General features: G+C 38.9%; 2 protein-coding genes across 2 annotated transcripts; one reads left to right on the forward strand and one right to left on the reverse strand.

The window, feature by feature from the left end:
- Window positions 1-272: 272 nt before the first annotated feature.
- Window positions 273-5,399, reverse strand: fcf1 (FCF1 rRNA-processing protein). The gene is made up of 8 exons (XM_047345384.1): window positions 5,328-5,399; window positions 3,268-3,332; window positions 3,050-3,124; window positions 2,816-2,964; window positions 2,624-2,696; window positions 2,425-2,512; window positions 634-728; window positions 273-531 (listed from the first exon to the last, which is right to left on the reverse strand). Exons 1-8 carry the CDS (start codon window positions 5,328-5,330, stop codon window positions 483-485), a joined length of 597 nt encoding a protein of 198 aa, XP_047201340.1. The 5' UTR covers window positions 5,331-5,399; the 3' UTR covers window positions 273-482.
- arel1 (apoptosis resistant E3 ubiquitin protein ligase 1) lies at window positions 5,393-23,301 on the forward strand. Its single transcript, XM_047345383.1, has 22 exons — window positions 5,393-5,466; window positions 6,057-6,279; window positions 7,982-8,150; window positions 9,286-9,506; window positions 10,012-10,083; window positions 10,228-10,454; window positions 11,147-11,384; window positions 11,478-11,647; window positions 12,351-12,531; window positions 12,624-12,868; window positions 12,967-13,044; window positions 13,129-13,270; window positions 13,375-13,496; window positions 13,623-13,698; window positions 14,910-15,019; window positions 15,123-15,302; window positions 15,575-15,700; window positions 17,253-17,382; window positions 17,487-17,545; window positions 17,634-17,723; window positions 17,810-17,985; window positions 21,317-23,301. Exons 1-22 carry the CDS (start codon window positions 5,428-5,430, stop codon window positions 21,417-21,419), a joined length of 3,177 nt encoding a protein of 1,058 aa, XP_047201339.1. The 5' UTR covers window positions 5,393-5,427; the 3' UTR covers window positions 21,420-23,301.
- Window positions 23,302-24,837: the final 1,536 nt, after the last annotated feature.

The raw sequence follows: 24,837 nt of genomic DNA on the forward strand, positions 1-24,837 counted from the left end.
CCAAATTCAAGGATTTCATTACCTGTAAGCCATGATCAATAAAATAAACAGATATAAACAGTTGAAATATCTTACTATGTGTAATGAATCTATGAATTTCACTTTTTCATTCGAATTACTGAAATAAATTAACTCTTTGATAACTTTCTAATTTATTGAGATGTACCTGTAGTTTGATCAAGGATGTGTGAGAAAATGTTTTATTACTTTCAGTCACTTTTTTGGTAATTACTGTTTTTTCTCCAATTAAAAATAAAAAAAAGTAAAAACTGTTCAGTTTGTAATTCATTTATTCATAAATCAAATTGGAACAAAACATGTCATGGTCACAACATATAATGAAATTTGAAAAGCTGAAATATAACTAAATCCACTCATAAGTAAATCAAACCACTGGCTCTCTATATGTTTGTTATGCACAAAAAGAAACAGTCAACAGGAATAATCAGTCTATTTACACGGTTAACTTCAGGGCAGAAATGTTAAAACCTTGGAGCACCATAGTCGTCAGGCATCCGTTCAATATTATACCTGCGAACAGGAAAACAAAATATAAACAAAAGCATCTTTGTTGATTTTGTTTTAAAACTAAAACATGCAAAATTTCCAGATTTTACGCTTGGATTTTGTTACCTGTGATTTGAGATGTACATGATGGGCACTCCAGGTATCTTCCTCACTCTTCTCTTCAGGTCTCTATCCACAGTGGCCAGGATGTAACACTTGTGCTGCACACAAAGTTTTGCAATAATCAATCTCTATTAACACAAGACACCGGCTGCATTATAAAACACAAACGTCACTACCAAAATATGATGCAGGTAACTGACTTAAAGCTGCAGTAGGGAGTTCTGAGAAAACCCTGGACTTAGCCTGAAAATTTGAACAAGCACATCTTACAGGTGCAACCCCTCGCTCTCTGTTGTGCTACAGCCAACGCTCCTCCCTTACAGCAGAGCCTCCAGTGAACTCTCAGCTTTTGCTTTTTATCATCTGTCTTCTTCTGTTTACCTGTCTTTGTTTTCTGAGCAGGTGCCACTCGAAAAATGTAGTTTTCCTGTAACGTAGGTTGTTTAACCGCAATTAGCACAGCTGCAGCACACTGGCAATCTTTAGCTCGAACGACGGTCCGCAATGTGCAGAGGAGAGTTGTGAGCGTTACTGACACTGCTGAGACTTTCCTTCTAGCTCTGATTGGTCGGTTCTGACCAGGGAGTTGTGTATTTCTGCAGGACCACTGGGTCATTATTCCAAAAATGTTTGTCTTCAACAGAATAAGTTAGTCAACAGTAGCAACTGAAAAGAAGGTATAAAACTTCTATTGCTTAATTTTATAAACAGTTGTTAATTATTTGACCATCTCCTGCTTCTTCCATAGATCTGCTGTTGCTGTAGGGGACTCTCTCTTTAAAGCACCTCTGATCCCGGCTGGCATCGAGTCAGACAGCACTCGTTTTCATTTCAGAAACTGTGTCTTGATTTCTCTGCTGTGATTCTTTTGGAGATTAGGGCGGAGTCTCATTTCACATCTTCTTCCTACACCAAGGTTCAGTTCAATCGGTCCCTACCAGGCAACACTGCTAACATCTACTCCACTGTGCAACCTGTAATATTTCCTTTAATTTTTGTTTTCTTGGCAAAAAGGCTCCAGTAATGACTTTAAGGATGTATTAAGATGGATTTAACTTGTTTCTTCGGTGACCATGTTGATGTTACCTTCACAAAAACACAGTAACCTCTAGTTTGAAATTTTCCAGTTTGTTATGTTTCAGATTATTGAGATTCCCTTTTATCAAAAAAACGAGACTAAACATATATTTTATCCTTGGTAAAGGAATGTATACAGACAGACATGTCATCTAAGTTGTTTTGTGACAAACAGTCCAAAACAGCGTAGGCAAGGCACACACCAACTAAGACTTCAGATAGTTACTTCAAATCGCTGATCTCTGCCTCAACCCCCATATCAGACCCTCTCTGGGGTGAGAAACGCCTGAGTTTACTTCCTGGACCCATCTTGGACAAGCGGAAACAATAGATAAGCAGATCTCTACAGCCAGATTACTCTGGCAAGTGTTCTTCAATTCAATTATTTTTTTTTCAATCAGGGCACAAGCAAATTTATTTCCGGTGCAAAAAAAAAAAAAACAGATGTAATGCTTGCTGACTTTTTTGACATTGTTTTTCATGGGTGTTAATTTAGTTCACTTTCATCCAGTTTAGCGGCTACCAAGGCTGAAGTTTAACTTTATAATAATAAATGTAGCTATTATTTAGTTATACCACACAGTGTAGGTCCTGGTAATTCTAGGTAAACGTTTACTGATGTGCCACCCATTACATAATTTTACTCATAATACACGGTTTGTAATAAAATCAACACCAGCTGTCCACTGGATGTTTACTACTGTGTGTTTATTTTACCTGGGTTACCCTTTGGACTAAACAGTCATCAGCGTATGTTCCCTTATGCGTGCATGGCAGGCGCTCAAAGCGTGGATCCTTGGCTATCCTGTCAGCAGGATGATGGAGATGAAACACAGGAAAATATTGCTTAGGTGGAAAAGAAGAACTACATACACGTATTGGGCCTGAATAATTAAATGATTGCTCAAGATGGTACCTGAGAGCAACTCTGTATTTCATCCCAAGCTTCTCAATCTCAGCCATCACACAGTCTGTGATATAGGGTATACCTGGAGCAGATCACATATCAGGGGGAAAATTATAGAATTTTCTGTCATTATCATTAAATTATAACATTCTCCAACAGAGCATGTATTACATCTGCATTAAGAGTCCTTATACTTCTTACATTTGGCATACAAGCAGTCCATCATAGACTGAACAATGTCCAGCTTGGCCTTAATGGAAAAGTTGATGAAATTAGTATCGACAAGAATATGGTACGGTGGGCCAAGCTGAGTGTTGTACTGGAAGAACAGGCAGGACGGATACTTTGTGCTGCAATGAAAACAAAAAGAAAAGGTGAAAAACACCACAAAACACAAGTTAAGATGCAGTTTATTCATTTAAGTGGCTAGCGTACACTTCCCGCTCCTTAAGTTCTGAAGGATCTTTCTTCTTCTTCTTCTCTTTGGGTTTAGCGCGGTCCTTTTCTTTTCTACAAAACCAGTAAAAAGGTCAAGTTGAACTGATTTTGTTTTGAAATGCTAAATTCACTGGACAAACAAGCTGGTCATGAGAATGCATAACATTTAACAGGGAAATAATAAATAAAAATAAATTGCAGATTTTCAGACTTACATTCTATGATCTCTAAGATTAATCATTCTTTTCATTGCAGCAAACTTTTTTGTCTTCTGTTTCCCCTGAAATAAACACACAGAGATATCAGATCAAATAAAATAAATAAAATCAAATGTTTATAGCAGTGGTTCCCAACACACCAACAGTAAAAGATACTAGGGACAGTTGAGTATCAAAGAATAATTAATAAATCAATGAAAAATGACATAATGACCAAATAAACAGAATTAACAACTATTGAAAACCACTGTTTTCTTTTATCTATTGTAACATTTATAGTATACATATTTTTTAACTATTACCTTTTTGTTATATACTTTGATTTTTGAAGAGGATCTCAGGATCCCACATTTTTTTCACAGTCCCAACATTAGGAACAACTAGTTTTTAGCAGCCTTTGAATGTGCATTAAAGATAATGAAGAAAATATGAACACGATAAAAACTTCTATCAAAACTCAAACTGCATTTGAAAGCAGTCAATGACGGAACTGTTACATCTCAATAAATTAGAATATCATTGAAAAGTGATTGCAGTTTTATATTATGATACATTTACAATGTTTCCCTTTATTCATTTTGATGCTGATGGCTTACAGCAAATGAAAACTCAAAATTTTGCTTCTCTGATTTCTTTTAATATTAGTCAAGACCAACAAAAAAGTCTTTTCAAAAAAGAAATATTGACCTACCACGTACTGTACAGTATATAAACTCAATACTTTGATTGGACTCCTTTTGTATGAATTATTGCATCAATGTGGCATTGAACTGAGGAGATCAGTCTGTGGTTCTGCTAACGCATTCAGGACGCCCAGGTTGGTTTAACTGCGGCCTTCAGCCTGTCAACATTGTTGGGTCTGATGTCTCTCATCTTCTTGACAAAAACAACCTCTAGAATTTCTCTACAGGGTTTAGGTCAGGCCAGTTTGCTGGCAAATCAAGTACAGTGATGGCATGGTCATCAAACCAGGTGTGGATAACTTTGGCAGAGTGGACAATTGTCAAGTCGTGCTGGAAAATGAATACAACATCTCCGTAAAGCTTGTCAGCAGAGGGATGCAGGAAGTGCTCTAACATTTCTGTGCAGACAACTGAACTGACTGTGGACTTTAGAAAACACCAGCAATGACCTGCCTCCCCAAATCTTTACTGACTGTTAAAGCTTCACAGCAGACTTCAAGCAACTGGATTATATGCCTCTCCACGCTTCGACAAGACTTTGGGACCTTTGTTTCTAAATAAAATCCAAAATTGATGTTCATCTAAAAAGAGGACTTCAGATCACTGAGCAACAGTCAAGTTGCTTTTATCCTTAAATCAGGCATGATGCTTTTAATGTATCTGCTTCAGGCGTGGCTGAACACAAGGAATGGGGAAGTTCTATCCCATGTCTTGGATACCTCTGTACGTTGGCTCTTGAAGCACTCACTCCATGCATTGTGAATCTCTCCAAACTCTAGAAGGGGCTTGTCTTCGCAATCCTCTCAAGGATGCAGTCACCCCTGTTACTCTTTCTACTACTTTTTCCTTCCACTCAGTTTTCCAATAATATGCGTGGACACTGAACTGGTAACACCTTCTCTAGTAAAGAATATTATGGCTTACTTTTCCTGTTAAGTTTGGCAATGGCTGTCAGTTCAGCAATTATCCCCATGAATGCGTAGAACATCACATTAGATTTATTTATTAACTTTTTTTATTGGCTTGTGTGAAATTCCATTTTTCTTAGAAACTGAATTTTAGCTGTAATGTCATGATCAGCAGATTAAAAGAAAACACCTGGAATATATCACTCATTATGCAAAGCCTCAATATACAAGCTTAAATTATATTTTCGATGATATTCTAATTTATTGGTAATTTAAATTAATCTTATTTTTTATCAGGCTAGCTTGCATTAATGCTATGCTAACTGCGCTAAAGTTAGCTAATCTCAACAGCATGTCTGCATAAAACGTTAAAGCGCAACAACCAACATAGAAGAAAGTCAACTTAAATAACAGAATAGGATATGTTAATAGATTAAGATAGTGTAAAAAAATCGGAATAATTTACCATGTTTCCGAATTTCAGCCTTTAACTCTGAACTTAGCTGCCTTTGCTCCCCTCGTGTGTCGACGGTAAAACGTAATAAGAAAGCGACGACTTTCTGCTTATGTGTTCCGGTTGCTATGCTAACTATTGGCAGACGAAGGTAGATACAACGCTTGTTAAACATGTATTATTTACAGATTTATGTTGGCAAAAATAATGCTTTTTGCACCTCTTAAGTTGCAGGCAGTTCTCTATAAAGATCTTTAAATGTACGGCTTGATAACCACCTATTAATGGCGCCGAGCTTTCTAAAAGGACGCTTGGCTAGCTGTTAGCGTTGTGTTTTCTCTCTGAATGCTGCTGTAGCAGCCTGCCTCCGAGCGAGAATTGATGATGTTGCAGTTTATTGTTTCTCGCCCTTAGTATTTTCTCGTTTCCAGCCTACACGTTAAAATAGATTATTAGTTAGTTGTCTGTCCTTAATTGCGGGTACCCTATAAAAATTAGTTAAAATAAGCACTGTGTTGGTTACGAATTTGGTTTATAAATAGATTCAGGTTAGCTCGTTCTTCTGTGATTTTTTTTTTTTTTTCCTTCATATTTAATTTATTTACAAGCTAATTAGGGTTCCCTTTCTTCTACAAACGTCATGTTTTAAGGGTTAAAAGCTAAAAGCAAAGCAGTATTTACTCTGTGTGTCAATCTTAAGCTTTTTGGAGACTGTTTTAACGTTTTCACATTCCGTGGCAGGAGTTTGTCCAGCGGTGTGTGGCAGTTCTCGTGAGAGCACGGCGGGATCTGAGTGAAGGGCTGAAGGATGGTCTGATGGACCGCCGCTTCTTCCTGACAATCTTCTTCTGCTCAGTGTTGTGGATCTTGTTCTGGGAAGTACGGTGGAAGAAAAGGAAAGAGAGTCAGATTGAGGAATGGCTCCAAGTACATAGCCTTTCTCAATACAGCCACTTATTTGAAGGTACTGTTTTTCTTTCTACACCAGTACATATGCGCTGTAATATGCAGAGTGGGTTTCCAGTGATTCCTGGGAAAACCTTTCTGACTTGATTTTCTGTCCAATGGTGGTTCTTGGGCTGCCTTTGGTGGTACTCTGAATATATTTTGGTATTACCTCCAAGATGAGTGGCAAAAAATGAACTTTGCTGTAGAGCTAAACGTATGTATGTTAGTTGAATCTAATGTGTGGTATGTCAAAACAAATCATCTGAAAGAACAATAACATTTTAATGTTCCCGAGATCCGGTTTATCATAGCCACAGTGTTTGAAATGCAAAAATTCAGGTGTAATTTCTGTCCGTAAATTTCCATTGAAACTTGTATAAAGTTGTGACCCAAAATCCCATAAGATATTGCCATGCACCATTCAAAAAATTATATTTTCTGATTGTTTTTTGTTTTTATTTATTGCAAACAATAACTTTCCCGGGACCTCTTAAAGCCCACCTAAGACATTTTTCTGCTCTGTTAAACATCAATAAATCTTTGGAGTGAATACGATGACCTTAGATCGTTAAGGGTATGAACATGTTGACAAGCTCCCAAAGCAGAGAGATCATGAGATCATCTCTAAGGAACTTTCTATGAAATGCAGTTCTATACTCTTGCTCAGACTCATAGGTTTGTTTTCCTCCTTTTCCCATAACTTTAAAATGAATGAATAAATAAATTAAACATATGTAGCCTGGGGGAAATGGTTACTGGTTTTAATGATTACAATGGTAACATTTAGAATTAGTACAGCAGGCTGAAGATTTACCATTAATATGATATTTTATGAATGTGGTTTAGAAAAAAAAATATTTTCTTTGATGACCAGCATCGTCGCAGATATGAGCAGAAGACAGTGAAAGTAAGGCAGGGATGTTTAACCCACCAAAGAGCACCAACTATTACATGTAGAAGAGCATTGAGCTTTAATACTGTGTAAGGAAGACCTTTTGAAGATGATTTTTCCTCACTATGTGCAGAAGGTTTGTCTGTTTAACTGGTTACCAGCACGTCAGATTTGTTGAACTACCAGCATTCTATCCAGGGGTTTGATTACACATTCGACAGAGCAGCCAAAGTAAAAACACAAGGGTTTCTTGTTCTATTTATAGTGTCAATACTGGAGATCGTCACTTTAAAGCCTCATCCAGTTATAAAGACCTCTGAACCTTAAATAACATGAGGCTAATTGAAAATGAGTAAGAACATTTATGGCATATCAATTTATGGCATATTTTTAGATGTACCAATCAGGTTTTATCTAACGGATTTGGATTTCCACTTTTATTTGGGGTTGGAATTGCAGTTCTTGCTTTTTCATATTTTTTCCAGCCTTCAGGACTAAAACATATAAAAGGAAATATATGTGCTCCAAGTTATTTGATAGAGGTAGCGCTTTCGGATTGCACTGAAAATGAACGATTTTCAGAAGTTGTTTTATGCCAATGACCTTTGTCTGAGTTTTATTTGTTAAAAAAATACATTAAAGTACATTTTGTAGTGCGTGGAGGTCCTTGTTTAGATTCATTAACAAATGGTAGAGATACCATTTTTGTGTGACTGTTTTGGTTACCAAACGTCTACAAAATCTACATTTTAAACCATGTACATCAGCAGACACGTAAGCATTCTAGTAATGTTGATCATTTTTATGTGGTTTTTATGTGTCGCAGATGTGCAGACACTGGAAGAACTGAGTCTGAATGCACTGAGTCGCCTGGAGGAGGTGGTGAAAGAGCAGCGGCGTTGGAGGGAAATTGCAGAAGCTCATATCAAGCTGCTTCGAGACTTTGCCTTCCAGGAGTGGCTTTGCTCCCAGAACCTAGAGCACTATCACCACACGTAAGCTAAGAAAGGTCTTCGCTTTAGCCTCAACACCAGTGTGACATGGGTTTGTAAACAGCATCTATTTTTAGGGATTAGTTACTTTAAATATTATTTTTTTTTTCAGGCACAGCATTTCTCTATGACTTATTACATTGTTCTGGTGTTTTGATGTAGCTTTTCTAGACGCTAGGAAGGGTTATGTGTGTGTATATATATATATATATATATATGTACATGAAGGCAGGGTTTTCAGTCTGCTGACATCCGTTACAGACTGCTGCAGTTTTTAAAGATTTTTTTAACAACTATCTAAATTACAACTACCCCTCTCTGGGTAAAATAAATACATTTTTATAAATGGCTGTCATGGTTTAGAAGCAAAGGTGGTGAAGTTTTAATAAAATAGTTTCTGGCTTTAAGAATAGCTAACCATTTCACAGTTCAGAAGGTTATGATAATATTCTCATTTTGATTCATCCAGAGTTGAATTTGTGTCTTTATTACTCACACAATTTTGTTGTCAGTTTTAAACTCCAATGCAGTGGTAGTAAATATTTGTGCTAATTGTAGAAGTGTTCTCAGTGGGATGATCCTTCAGCTAAATATACTTAGAAATACTATATATGGCCATTAATGTTACATTGTACAACACAGTTTAAAGATCGGAGAGATTACATCAGTTTAAAATTGCATAGAATGGGGAAGGAAATACAAACGTTTCTTTAAAATAAAATGTTTTATTAACCATAAAATGTTTGTCTTATAAGCAAAATGCAGCAGCTGCAAAGATTGTTAATAAGGTTAGACTGACAATAACAAGTTGATAGAGGAAATTATTGTTTAGCCGTAAAGCTTCATTTCAAATCATTTGTTTGCAGGGTTTTTTTTCATTTCTCCTTGTCTAAAAATACATTTGGATTGCATGCACTTGACTGCGTCACTCCTTAATATGACACGTTTGTTCAGTTGAAAACACTCTGGTTGTCATGCACAATTTCACATAAAGGAGTTTTGTACAAGGGACAGTCTCTTGTGTGCATTACCAGCAGTGGTGTGGCTTAATAGACCGTAGTGATGGAGTTGTATTCTGAAGAAAACTAGTTAATTATCTACCTAAAATACTTTCACTTTTGTTTTTTTCTCACCCCAGACTGAAAGCCTTGGGTTGTATGAATCTGGATGACCTGTCTCGATTTGACAGTCAGCTTCAGCTCTCTTTAGCTGCCTGGGGTTACTATTACGCCGACTACATAAAGCTGTCCACAGGCATCAAGATTCTGCAGACCTCAAGGGCGAGCCGAGACCAGGACTACGAGATCCGGCTGGTGCGCAGCCTTGCTGAGAGGCGTCTGAATGAGAAGTGGTCAACTGGTGAGACTGAATATTTTCTGTTTCTTTGAGCTGTGGTTGCTGTCCTGCAGCATTAATGTTCAGGGTGTAAATAAGAGGCTGGTTGCGGATATTTCAATATTCCTTTCATTAAAAAGGTCACTCATTGTTCGAGTGTGACTCAGTGAAGAAAGATAAGTTTTTCATGATGACACCCATGCATGTGTAACCATGGACAACTTTAGTTTTTCTTTATTTGTATGCACACCTCATAAATCCATAACTTTACTCTCACATTCATAACATTTAGTTGTTCTATATAAGAGTTTACAATAAGTTAGAACAACTTCTTCTTGCTCTGGATGCTTAACTATCCCTCTTGTTCCCCAACATTCCTTTATTTAGGTGTGGTTTTATGCATGCCATAGCTCAGTGGCAGTCATATGGAAACGCATCATGATAAAAGCAGAAATGTAATCTGATGCTTTAGAAAACAATCTACACTGTATAAATATACAAACTATTGTGTTTTTCTTGTGTTCCTCAGCGGGAGCTCTCCTTTTTGGCTGTACTGTGGCACTGTGCTTTTTGATAAGGGACCTCATGTTTTACGTGATTGGTGAGTTCAGGGTCAGCTGTTGGGTTGAACGATTGGCGGCCATACATGCTAAAAAACCTTAACAGGATATATAAAGTAAGTAAATATATTTGTGTTGTTTTAAGCTAGAAATTAATACTTGTCCTGTGTTTCTTCCTTTTCCAGGTGGAATTACTGTTTCCATCATAGCGTTTTTCTTTACCATCAAGTTCCTCTGTGAGCTCGCAGCTAGGATCGTTAGCTTCCTGCAGAATGACGATCCCGGGAGAAGGGGCGACCGCAGCATCTATGACTATGTCCGCGGCAACTACCTGGACCCGCGTTCCTGTAAGGTGTCATGGGACTGGAAGGAACCACAGGAAGTCGGGCAGACAATGACCTTTAGAGTTCAGGTAAAAATTGATTTTGAAAATGTGACTAAAAATATACAGTTTTGACCCGTTACAACCACAAACATTAATGTATTTTATTGGGATTTTATATCTCTTTGTTTGGTATCTTTACCAACTCTTTGAAATTCTTGCTAATCCTTCTATGCAGAAAAGCTTAAGCTCAGCCGAGTTGCATGGAGAGCGTCGCTGTTGTAGGGCTGGCTGTATGGTTTGGGTTGTTGCTAGGATTCCCAGGATTGACCTGAGTTTAAATTCCATTCATTTTTACATCGACTCTGAGTAGCTTCCCTCTCTCTGCTGATAAAGTGCATCCCCAAAGCATGATACTACCACCACAATGTGTTGCTAAGGTGTTACTGAAGTGTTAGGTAACTTCTGAAGGCAGCTGGTTATACCAATAGTGTGAATGGGGCTGAATACAAATGTATGTCAAACCTTTAATATTAGTATTTGTTACAACCTTTGAAAGCCATGCATCTTTTTTTCCTGTCGCATCACAGTTATGTACTGCTTTATGTTGGTCTCATAAAATCCCACAAAATACATTGAAGTTGTTGTTGAAATGTGACAAATTAAAAACATTTTAACATAAAGATACAATATCCACTATAAGTATGACAATACTTGTCTCTCTCTAAAAAACTATGTTTATATAATCATAAAGTTGCTCTACTCACTTTGTGTTCTCTCAGCTTTTTTACAAAAATGGCCAACCTTTCCCTGCACATCGGCCTGTGGGTTTGAGGGTGAACATCACCCACATCGAACTGGCTTTGGACATCCCGGTCACCCAGGAAGTTCTGCAGGAGCCAGAGTCCAACATAGTCAAAGTAGCCTTTACGGTGCGCAAAGCCGGACGTTATGAGGTTGCTGTAAAACTGGGTGGCCTCAATGTGGCCTACAGTCCTTATTACAAGATCTTCCAACCAGGTGTGACCACTATGAGTTTATTTTCCAGGGCTTACTTTATAAAAAAAAAAAAGTAATCACTTACATTTTTCATCTTGTATGTTCTTCTCACAGGGACAGTTGTTCCATCTAAAACCAAGATAGCCTACCATTTCTCCACTCTGGTGCTAACAAATGGCCAGCAGCACACCTTGCAAATTGAACCCAGAGACGAGTATGGAAACCCCACCAGTAACTCCACGTCTCTCACGGATGAAGAAAACTACAGTGTCCATGTTCACTCTGTAAGAGTATAGTTTCTTTTCTTCATCCATTTTTATCTTGCTGTACTTTGCAAAGTTATTTATACATCTTTTCTTCTAGCATTAACCCGTACTTGGCTCCATCCGTGTTTAGATCAACTCTTAGCAGCTTTTACCACATAATAGGAGCTACATGCCTTGTGAAAAAACTGCAAACAGGACCTCTTGCTAGAGTTAAGGTTGCCATTTTCAGATGATTGATTAAACTATGTGTTCTGCGAGCTCTTCAGTGCTTGGAACATTATTTTATAACCTAACCTTGCAAAAAACAATTCACCAGAGCTTTCTCCCAGACCTGTCGACTTTGTTCCTTAGTTTTCATGATGCCCTTTCTTCAGTAAAGTTCTGTAACAAACATCTGAGGACTTTACGGAGCAGCCGTATTAATGAGAATAAATGACACACAGCTGGACTCGGTTTACTTATTCTGACTTTCGAAGGCTTAATATCCCAATAAAATACATAAATATTCTGGTGGTTGTAACGTGACAAATTGTGAAAAGGTTCTAAGGGTCTAAAAATACTATTGCAGGGCACTGCACATTGTTTCTTACTTTGTTCTGACAGTGAAAGTGGAAGTTTGGATTTATTTTTACTATTGTGTTAATTTGTTTCCCAGTCTATGGCTTTACAGTGAGTTAAACATCACTAGTGTTCATATTAATGTATTTTTCTGGTTTTTCAGCTTGGCACTGTGGATGATGACAGTTTAGATGATTTCTACAATAAGTCGGTTTCTCTCAACAAGCAGCAGTGCCAGGTTTTGCTGAGACTCATCCTGAGGAAGACGGGTTGTTTCAGGGCCCGGATCTCTTATAAGGATCAGCCGCTCAGCAATGGAGAATTTGACATAATTGTTCTCAGTGGTGAGCTTTCTCTATATGCTAAACAATGCCTTGTTTTTTACTAGCCTATGTCTTCAGAGGCTAACCCTCACATCTGTTGTTGCAAACTGCAGAGAATGAAAAGGCCTGCGTGGAGAAGAATGTGTCCACTCCAGGCATTAGCATCTACTTCGAGGCGTATCTTTACAGTAGTGGCAACTACAGCAATTCATCTTGGCAGTTACCTGCCTCCTCTTTGCTAGCTCCTCAGAGGAGGCCCTCTATGGGCGAGGAGGATGAGGAGCATGACTCTCCTGTGGAGGGACAACCAGAGAAGGTGAAGAAACCAAAAAAGGTCTACTGTTACATATCGCCAAAGGTGAGTACTGGAGCTTAATAATAAAGTCCACTTTTTACATTTGTTTGTAAGCGATGTGTTTAAGTACATAGCACTGATTTTGGACATCTGTCAAACAGCAACTATCTGTAAAGGAGTTCTACCTGAAAATTATTCCATGGCGCCTTTTCACCTTTCGAGTATGTCCAGGAACCAAGGTAAGCAAAACAAAAATAAAATGAAACCCCATATAAGGGCCATTTTGACTTTCTTTCAGAGCTCATTGTAGCCTTTCTTTTCAGTTTACCTACTATGGTCCAGACCCGGTTCATAAGTATTTAACTCTTGTGGTGGACGACGGCATACAGCCTCCTGTGGAGCTCAGCTGCAAAGACAGGAACATCATGGCTGCTACTTTCATTCGCTTCCTGCACAAAAACATTGGTTTGTTTCAGCGTGATGAGAATTTTATTTCTTGAAGAAAAAAAAACGGCCGGAAATGGCCCTGTGGTGAGAGTTTGGCAGTGATGTCATCTTTTTGTCTTTAGGTGGCTCTGAGACCTTTCAAGATAAGGTAAACTTCTTTCAGCGTGAACTCAGGCACATCCACTCCAAGAAACCTCGCTCCAAAACCTGCCTAAAAATCACTCGACATGCCATTCTGGAGTCAGTGAGTGCTTTTTCTCTATTCTTTGCTAAGAAAATCAGTCTCTTTAAACTAAATAAATAAAAATGAAATACTAACAATGTTGTGACCCCTGTGATCATTTTGATTCTCGTTTCTGTTGTTGTACAGTCACTAAAGGCTACAAGAAACTTCTCTGTGTCAGACTGGAGTAAGAACTTTGAAATTGTGTTTCAGGATGAGGAAGGTAAAAAAAAAAAAAAAGATAAATTTCATTGTACAGTGTCTTGCAGAAGTGTTCAAACCCCCCGAACGTTTTCACATTTAAAACATAACATTTTTGAATGCATTTTATTGAAATGTTATGTTCATAGACCAACACAAAGTCAAAGTAGCTCATGGTCTGAAAGTGGAAGGAAAGTGATGCAGGTTCTCCAATTTTTAAGTAAACATTTGAAAAGTGTGGCGTGCATATTGTTACCCCCGACAATCTTCTAATCACAATCTATCTCTTCCAGTATACTACCAGTAACAGGTAGATAAAGTCCACCTGTGTGTAATTTAATCTCAGTATAAACACAGCTGTTCTGTGAAGGCCTCTACGAATAAGCTAACCGTCCACCTGAACTAGCAGACTGGCATGGAGAGCAATATCTGAGAAGCTGCCTAGTAGTAACTCTGGAGGAGCTGCTTAGATCCACAGTTCAAGTAGGAGAATCTGTTGACAGGACAACTATTAGTTGTGCACTCCACAAATCGGGCCTTTGATGAAGAGTGGCAAGAAGATGGCCATTGCTGACAAGAAGCTATAATATGTCCCAGTTTTAAAATTTATTGATTTGTAGGGAACAGAGCAAACATGTCGACCATGGTGGTGGCAGCATCATGCTTTTGTTCAGCAAGGACAGCATGTCTAGTCAGAGTTGATGGGAGGATGAATGGAGTACCATCCTGGAAGAAAACCTTCTAGAGGTTGCACAAGACTTGAGACTGGGTTGGAGGTTCACTATCCAGCAGGACAATACAGCCAGAGCCACAATGGTATGGTTTAGATCAAAGCATATTCATGTGGTCCAATCACATTCAGACCCTAATTCTGAATATAAACTTTGAAAAGACTTAGAGGTGATGTTCCTAGACCCTCTCCTCCTGATCTGACTGAGCTTAAAATGGTGCAGAGAAAACATGTAATTTTTAGGTGAGCAAACTTGATAGAGAAATACCCCAAAACTCTGAGGGTTGAATCCATAATACAGTTTTTTTTCCACTTCACCTTTATGCACTGCTTTGTGTTGGTCTGTGACATAAAATCCCAATAAAATAGACTAAAGTTTGTGGTTGTAGCATGACAAAATGTAAGGGAAAAAAAGTTTAAAGGGTTTGAATACCTCTGCAAGGCCCTGTAACTTTATCTATAGTAAGACACTAAGTTGACAAGAATTTGACTTCTTTCATCAGCTCTTGACTGGGGAGGACCTCGCAGGGAGTGGTTTGAGCTTATTTGTAAGACCCTCTTTGACACATCCAACCAGCTGTTCACCCGCTTCAGTGAAAATAACCAGGGCCTTGTGAGTTATTGCTTATGAATATTTCCATATTAAGACATTATGTTTCCAGTTAATCAATGTACGGCTTTAGAAACTACAATAAAAACCGTCCTTCCTTTTCCAGGTGCACCCAAATGCTGACAGGCCGCCCCACTTGCGTCTGAAGATGTATGAGTTTGCTGGTCGCATCGTCGGAAAATGTTTGTATGAATCCGCTCTGGGCGGAGCCTACAAACAGCTGGTCCGGGCTCGCTTTACGCGTTCCTTCCTAGCTCAGATCATTGGCCTTAGGATGAACTACAAGGTAGGAAGGTCGCTGTTTTTATTATTTATATAGTCTGTCATCTGGGGTGTCTCATCAGTTAAACATATTTCACAAAGCCAGGAGACGTAATCTGGTCCTTGCGATTATTTATAAAAAGCCAGTCAGCGTGTTGTGCTGTTTATCTAATCTGTTATGGGTTTCAAAATCTCCCTATCCAGTTATGTTTTTATTCATTTTTTGAGAAGATCACATGGTATGTTTGTTTAAAAATGCCATTGTTCTGTGTTTTCGTTTTGTTTCTCCACACTCAGTACTTTGAGACGGATGACCAGGAGTTCTACAAAACTAAAGTCTGCTTCATCCTAAACAATGACGTGAGTGAAATGGACCTGGTGTTTGCTGAGGAGAAGTACAACAAGTCAGGCCAGCTGGAAAAGGTGAGGCAACACTTGGGAAAAGAAGCCTGCTTTTAATCTCTGAAGCAATTCCATCGTAGATAGAAGCTATAAACCAAATAAAATAAACCAGATTGCTTGTTTGGCAAATCTCTTCTTTTTCTTTAGAAGTGAAAAGTGGTGGGTTTATACAGTGGAATTTTACTTGTTCTTTAACGTTGCAGTTTAAAAGCAGTTGCAGAATAAAATTAGCTACTGTTTATATTGCCACAAATGCTGCCATATTGAAACGTGTTAGATGGGTCTAAACACCAGGAATTGAATTGCTTTATGTGAAACATTAAGTCTTGTCACTTTTTGTTTATTTTGATCATTTGGAGATGCAATGCTCTCAGTGCCCTCAAAAGGTCACGTAATTATTAAGCAGAAAGGTTAATCTGCCTTTACGTTTAAGCAGTCGGCATGCAGAGGTGAGTGCAACTAATTCAGTGGAGAATGAGCTTCTGCATTGCATTACATGACACAAAATGTTGTTATTGGGTCATTGCTGAAACATCCAGGTAGGGGTTGTGCAGTGACGCTTATGCACCAATCAGGCATAACATTATGACCGACAGGTAAAGTAAATAACACTGACTTTCTATTCATCATGGCAGCTGATGGCGGTGGGGTATATTAAGCAGGTAGTGAACAACTTGTCATAAAAGATGATGTGATGGAAGCAAAAAATTAATAATGGGCAACTTGGGGATCTGAGCAAATTTGACAAGGACCTACGGTAATTGTGATAGCTTAACGACTGAGTCAGAAGAGCTCCAAAACTGCAGCGCTGGTCGGGTATTCCCAGTCTGCAGTGATCAGTATCTATCAAAAGTGGTTCACAGAAGGAACAGTGGTGAACTGGTCATTGATGCATAAGGGACGTGAAGGCAGTCCTGTGTGGTCTGATCCAATAGATTAGCTCCTGTAGCTCCGACTGATGGAAAAGTTGATCTTGACTCTGGATAGAAAGGTGTAAGAATATACAATACATCACAGTTTCCCTCCTAATGGGGATTGATAGCCACAGACTAGTCAAGATGCTCATTCTGACCCCTGTCCACGGCCCGAAGCACCATTAATGGACATGTGAGCAGAACTGAACTACATAGCAATAGAAAAAGGAGGCCTGGTCTGAGGAATCATGATTCATTTACATCAAGTGGATAGCCGGGTGCTTGTATCTGTGGAATACATGGCACCAGTACGCAGTATGAGAAGATCGCAAGTCCACTGAGGCAGTTCAATCCTTAGGTTATGTGTCCAGAGTGGCTGCAGAAGGGATGAATCTGCAGCAGATCTCAGTTGTGCCTTGAATGAGTTTTGTATTGGTTATTTGCATGTGAACTCAGTGAGGAGTAGAGAAATAAATTAAGTGCTAACAGGGAAATGTAGCAGCTGTCAGCTATGAGACCTGGGAGCTGGGTTACTTGCCCAGGGCAGCATTCCTGCAAGAATTGGCGCTGTACAAAATCATACAATGGGGTATTACATCCCACACAAGACATTGTTCTTTATGAGACTTATTCTATTCTGTGTCATGCTCTGATTGCAGGTGGTGGAGCTGATTTCAGGGGGAGCTCAGATTGCCGTCACCAATGAGAACAAGATGCATTACCTTAACCTGCTCGCTCAGTACAGACTAGCCAGCCAGGTGAGGGATGAGGTGGAACATTTCCTGAAAGGTAAGACAATGTCTGCAGCCGCTGTCTGGCTTTTTGTGCAAACCGCTTTCATTTGACCTTTCCAGTTAAGCATGTCTGTAGTGTAATTTCCTAATTCATTGCAGGTTTGAACGAACTGGTTCCAGAGAATCTGTTGGCCATATTTGATGAGAATGAGTTGGAGGTAGGTGTGTATTTTTTTGGGACAAAATCCTGGCAACCTTTAAAATAGTCATCAGGTAATTATGTCTGTTTGCCTTTGATCTTACTAGCTGTTGATGTGTGGCACTGGTGATATAAACGTGCAGGACTTCAAAGCCCACGCTGTGATTGTCGGAGGATCGTGGCACTTTAGAGAGAAGGTATGTTAAGGAGGTTCTCTCTCCATATTATGTTCCAGCAGTAGAGTGCCGTCTGAGAAGGTCATTTATTTTTCTTTTTACCACAGGTCATGAAGTGGTTCTGGGCAGTGGTGTCCAGTTTCACCCAGGAAGAGCTGGCTCGTCTGTTGCAGTTCACCACTGGCTCCTCTCAGCTTCCCCCTGGAGGATTCAACACACTCTGCCCCTCATTCCAGATCATTGCAGCCCCTACACACAGCACATTGCCCACTGCACACACCTGGTAAGTAAAGGCATATAAAAGGATGATAGTAGTGTGAATATCAACAGTACAGTAGATATGCAGTATCTACAGTGACCCAACTACTGTAAGCTACGTTTACAGGTAATAGGTTCCTGAGAATGACCTGGTTGCTTCAAAATTACTAATTACTATTTATAGTTACATAATCTTTTCTATTTTTCATAGATTCAACTGTAGAAGTGCAATTTATATATTTGTGACAGGCTGGTCTAACAAAGTCCTTAAATATCACTGTATACAATATGCAAATTGCGAAGAAACACCTGGAATGCAATAAATGTTAGTTAAGTGTCATGCATTCAGGCTCTCTATGTGTGTGATATATTTGGAGACAAATGTTGTTGAATGTAGCATAAAAAGTCTTAGGAGGTAAAGAGGTGGTAAGGTGGTCAGGTCATTAAAAAAATACAACTAGGTTATTTAAGCGCCAGAACAGTTTCTTAATCTGTTTGCCATTAATCCAAATATAAAGACAGATTTGTTGCAAGTAGCATTGTTATTGCAACATTCACCAATATTATCACATAATATGCATTTTGCTAAAATTGTGCAGCTCTAGTTTTTTCCTGGTTATAGTTTTTGAGTCTCCTGCATCCAAATAATTAAGAGGTCATTACTCCTAAATAAAATCATCCATCCACTCCCCAAACCTTTCTTAATCTATGCAGGGTCATATAAAATAATCAGACAAGCAGCCAGTTAGCCCATGGTGATTCTGGAGGAGCTGCGGACCTATCTAATTGATGTAAAGCGACCTTGAGAGTCTTGAAAGGCGCTCATAAAACAAATGTATTATTATTATTACAGCTCAGGCGCGAGAATCTGTCGACATGACAATTAATAGTTATTAACTCCACAAGTCTGGCCTTTATGGGAGAGTGGCACAAAAGGACCTATTGCTGAGAAAAAAGCCAAATGAAGTAATATTTGAAGTTTTCTAAAAGTCATTTAAGTGGTACAGCAAACAGTGTTCTGGTCAGGTTATGGAACCTTTTGGGCTACATGCCAATGGCTATGTGGAAAACTAACACTGCACATTACTCTAAACACATAGGTGGTAGCATCATGCTGTGGGAATGCTTTTCTTCAGCATCCCCACAACATAGGGAAAGCAGAAGAACTGAGACTGGGACAGAGGTTCATCTTCCAGCAGGACAATAAAACTAAACATGCAGCCACAGCTACAATGAATTGGTTCAGATCAAAGCTTATTCATAGGCTTGAATGGCCCAGTCAAAGTCCAGACCTAAATCCAGTTTAAAAATCTTTGACATGTCTTGAAAATTGTTGTTCAGGTGCTCCCCATCCAGACTGACTGACTTTGAGCTAAACTGCAAAGATGATTTGGGAAACTCTAGATGTGCATAGATATACAGTACAGACCAAAAGTTTGGACACACCTTCTCATTCAAAGAGTTTTCTTTATTTTCATGACTATGAATATTGTAGCTTCACACTGAAGGCATCAAAACTATGAATTAACACATGTGGAATTATATACTGAACAAAAAAGTGTGAAACAACTGAAAATATGTCTTATATTCTAGGTTCTTCAAAGTAGCCACCTTTTGCTTTGATTACTGCTCCACACACTCTTGGCATTCTGTTGATGAGCTTCAAGAGGTAGTCACCTGAAATGGTTTTCCAACAGTCTTGAAGGAGTTCCCAGAGGTGCTTAGCACTTGTTGACCCTTTTGCCTTCACTCTGCGGTCCAGCTCACCCCAAACCATCTCGATTGGGTTCAGGTCCGGTGACTGTGGAAGCCAGGTCATCTGACGCAGCACCCCATCACTCTCCTTCTTGGTCAAATAGCCCTTACACAGCCTGGAGGTGTGTTTGGGGTCATTGTCCTGTTGAAAAATAAATGATGGTCCAACTAAACGCAAACCGGAGGGAATAGCATGCCACTGTAAGATGCTGTGGTAACCATGCTGGTTCAGTATGCCTTCAGTTTTGAATAAATCCCCAACAGTGTCACCAGCAAAGCACCCCCACACTATCACACCTCCTCCTCCATGCTTCACGGTGGGAACCAGGCATGTAGAGTCCATCCGTTCACCTCTTCTGCGCCGCACAAAGACACGGTGGTTGGAACCAAAGACCTCAAACTTGGACTCATCAGACCAAAGCACAGATTTCCACTGGTCTAATGTCCATTCCTTGTGTTCATTAGCCCAAACAAGTCTCTTCTGCTTGTTGCCTGTCCTCAGCAGTGGTTTCCTAGCAGCTATTTTACCATGAAGGCCTGATTCGCACAGTCTCCTCTTAACAGTTGTTCTAGAGATTTGTCTGCTGCTAGAACTCTGTGTGGCATTGACCTGTTCTCTAATCTGAGCTGCTGTTAACCTGCGATTTCTGAGGCTGGTGACTCGGATGAACTTATTGTCCGCAGCAGAGGTGACTCTTGGTCTTCCTTTCCTGGGGCGGTCCTCATGTGAGCCAGTTTCTTTGTAGCGCTTGGTGGTTTTTGCGACTGCACTTGGGGACACTTTCAAAGTTTTCCCAATTGTTCGGACTGACTGACCTTCATTTCTTAAAGTAATGATGGCCACTCGTTTTTCTTTACTTAGCTGCTTTTTTCTTGCCATAATACAAATTCTAACAGTCTATTCAGTAGGACTATCAGCTGTGTACTGTATCCACCTCCTGCACAACACAACTGATGGTCCCAACCCCATTTATAAGGCTTGAAATCCCACTTATTAAACCTGACAGGGCACACCTGTGAAGTGAAAACCATTTCAGGTGACTACCTCTTGAAGCTCATCAACAGAATGCCAAGAGTGTGCGGAGCAGTAATCAAAGCAAAAGGTGGCTACTTTAAAGAACCTAGAATATAAGATATATTTTCAGTTGTTTCACACTTTTTTGTTCAGTATATAATTCCACGTGTTAATTCATTGTTTTGATGCCTTCAGTGTGAAGCTACAATATTCATAGTCATGAAAATAAAGAAAACTCTTTGACTGAGACTTGAATGAGACTTTTGGTCTGTACTGTACCTTGAAAGACTTGGAGCTGTAGCAAAAGGTGGTTGTACAAAGGACTGCTCAAGGAAGAATTCAACTGTACACCACAGTGTATCTTTGTTTTATTATTTGTAAAAAGAAAATTAACCATTTTCATTTCTTGTTTACAATGGTCTTACAGTGGGTCTTTCAAAAAAAAAAAAAAAAAGGTCCTAAAATACATTGAAGTTTGGGGTTGTGACAAAATGTTGAAAGTTCAAGTTGTATGAATACAGTCGTAAGACATTGTTTTCATGTTATGATCGTTGTAAACATCATCGGGGTCTGTTACTGTGTGCAGTTTTAACCAGCTGTGCCTCCCTACATACGACTCCTACGAGGAGCTGCACAAGATGCTAAAGCTGGCCATCAGCGAGGGCAGTGAGGGCTTCGGCATGCTCTGACTCCTTCATCACTGTGGCTCCACTCATTCACATGAAGACCAGCACTGCTCCACTGCCCTGGTTCCCTGCATTCATTCCCATTCAACAACCTCAACATCGTGACAGTCCCTATGTATTTCTGTCAGTAGGAAAGAGCTATTAAGGAAGTCCCATTAAACTGAATAAAAACTGGGGCTTTAGTCATATGAACCTTAATGCTACTGTATGTACATAAAATTTAAATTGGGAATACAAACTCGTGGACTGCTCAGAAGAAAAGGTGATAGTGAAGATGGGTTTATTTCTGCTTTCCAGAGTTTGCTTAGCATTATATGCTTTGTAGGACATGATACAAGAGCAATGGCCTTGAGTTATATTGTATGATAACTGCTTCTTTTGCATTTGGCAAACAGAGGAACACTTTAAGTGCAACAGCAGCCTCTACATGCTGTGGGTGATACATCTGCAGTACTTTGGCCTTAATCGATCAGGGACTGATGTGTGTTTTATGTAAATATCGAAGCTCATTCTTTTAACTCAAAACATGTACAGAATAACTTGTGTAGAGATTTGTTTTTTTGAAGTGTCATTTTAAGAAAAATGAGTTAGTTACTGCTGCATGTATGTTAGGATAATTGTTTTTTGTTTTTGCCTGCTGGAGGTGAAAATGGGGGTTTTAAAAGAAGCCAAGTAGTTTCTATTATATGTTTTTAACTTATTGAGTTTTGGGAAAAATCATTTGCTGACCCATGTTGTGTTTAACAACCTGCCTTATCCATTCCCTTTGCCTCTGATTGTAACCAGACAGGTGCTTTGGTGAGGGAAACATAGGTGACAGGAATAGGAAATGAAGGAAAGTATTGTTCAATCCCTATAAAAGATATAGATACATTTTTCTTTTTCTTTCTTTTAGAGCCCCCCGTATTTTATGGGTTTACCTCAGGATTCCTCTGCCACCTATGCATCAACAGCTCTGTATGTTTGCACCCTCACTCTGCATCTGTAGTCCTGTTTTTCCCCATTCTGGGTAATTTATTGGAAAGCTTTGTACTGTTTGGGAATATATTGTCTTTTTGTTGTTAAATTATTGTGAAACTATTTATTTTAATGCTTCGAGGGTTGTTTCTCTGAGCTTACGGACGTTATTCGTTTCTGTTTCTTTTCTGTGCGTAGTTGTTGAAATCTCTTGCAGTTAAAGAGTTTACATGATCATCAGTCATTTTGTAATAATATGCCTAGAGGGGGTTTTGTGGAGCATTAAGTCCAGAACAGGATAGTATTTTTTTTTTCTGTTAATATTTTTAATTTTGTGCATATTCCCCACACGTACACTTTAAATGCTGGCTCTGAAATTAGCTTTGCCACTCAGAGATTCAGCTTTCAGACAGTGAAAACATGTTGAGCAGCTTCTATAGCAGGCCTTCTACAGTGTTAAGAGGTTTGTAACAGCATTTACAAATTTGTGCTTGTTTGGGTTGTGCAATGTTGGACCTGATGTGCTGAGGAGAGCACTGAAATGTGAATTATTTCTTCAGGGTGACATTTCAGTACAAGTACCAATGACTGCAATCATATTTATCTGCAAGGAAAAGACGTTTAAGCATTACTTGTATCATATGAATCTTCTAAACAACAATGAAGTAGGTTTGCTTTGTGGTTTTTTGTTTTACTACCAAAAGATCCGCCAGTCTATGTAATGATTGAATGGGATCCTGGGTTAGACAGCCTGAGCGTGACTTTTACTGATGTACATATTGTGAAATATTTGCTTAAAACTTTGAAGTGGGGCTGTACTGCTTTTGTTTTTCCTTTTTTAATGGCAAACCTCTGCAGATGAATGTTTGAAAATTATCTGGACTGCAGGTCCCACATGTATTGGAATAAAAATATTTGGTTAAATTCATCTTTAGTGTGTATCATATTTGGCAGGGGTTTGATCTGGTGTAGAAGTGTGATTAGGCATTAGGTGTATAAAGTGAAGGATTTCAATGCAGTTGGGATCTTTTCCAATAAGGTCTGGGAAGAGAAATTTTAGTATGAAAAAATATTTGTTTTATAAGACTTTATTCTTATCTTGTCCTGATCCATTTCTGTTTGTACGTTATCCAACCATCACCCGGCCCTCTATCCATTTGTCCACCAATGTCCATCATTATGTCTATTACTTATCAGATATCACCTATCCACCCAGCCAGCCATCAGTGCATCCAACTATACATCCATCCTTCTGTTTGTCCATTATCATCCATCCATCCTATTACTCTTTCATTCCTCTATCCAGCCATCCTTCTATTAATTTGTCTGTCATCCATCTATTTGTTAAATTATCCACCCACTTACCTTTGTCCCCTATCCTTGAATCTGGAGAAGTAAAGAGGAATTTTTCTGTGAAAAAATGTGCAGGGATGTAAAAATAGGAAATGATGGTTATATTTTAACCACAAGGGGGTGCTGGCTCTGCATGCGACATAGCCCACCCTGAGTGAAAGTTCTATACATATATTCTTGTCATCCCCTACTATAGGTCAACAGTAAATGACCAGAGCCTCTCCAGGTAAAAGCCCATGTTAATTTTCTTAACTCAGACTGATCCAGATAAAATCCATTCCTTGGATAACTTGGATTTAAAAACTACAGGGTTTGTGTTGACGCCAGGTTTAATGAGATCAGCCAATTTGTGAAAAGCTGCATACAGTCAAGTGGGAAAACAACTGACTCACTTTCAACGCAGGGAAAAGTGGCATAACTGACAGCTATATCAGCACAGGATGTGATGGCAGCCCACTGTAGCTCAACCAAATGTTTTCTTCCTGAGTAAGTGTCTGAATCATTCTGAAAAAAGGAAAGAAAATATTTACTGTGAACATTCATCTCTCATGGCCCTCGTGCTTCCAGTATACCCACTTGCTCAGGGGAGGTTCAAAAATGGTGTGGTCTGAACATTAACAGCAGCCACCAGAAAGGTATCTTGAAGCACATGTCCACTTTCTCATCTCTGGAATGGACCTGTTGATTTACATACTGGTGTCTTGGAAACCAGAAATCCCCCCCATTATCTGCCAAAAATGGCTTTAATAAATCACAAAGTCATTGTCCTGATCTGCGGAACTGAAATGGCCATGGAACAAGGTTGCTTTTATTTTTGGGGAACCATTTCTGTGTTGATTTAGCTATACAGGTCCTTCTAAAAAAATTAGCATATTGTGATAAAGTTCATTATTTTCTATAATGTCATGATGAAAATTTAACATTCATATATTTTAGATTCATTGCACACTAACTGAAATATTTCAGGTCTTTTATTGTCTTAATACGGATGATTTTGGCATACAGCTCATGAAAACCCAAAATTCCTATCTCACAAAATTAGCATATTTCATCCGACCAATAAAATAAGTGTTTTTAATACAAAAAACGTCAACCATCAAATAATCATGTA

This window comes from Girardinichthys multiradiatus, chromosome 19 (genome assembly GCF_021462225.1).
Source record: "Girardinichthys multiradiatus isolate DD_20200921_A chromosome 19, DD_fGirMul_XY1, whole genome shotgun sequence".
Taxonomy (NCBI): Eukaryota; Metazoa; Chordata; class Actinopteri; order Cyprinodontiformes; family Goodeidae; genus Girardinichthys; species Girardinichthys multiradiatus.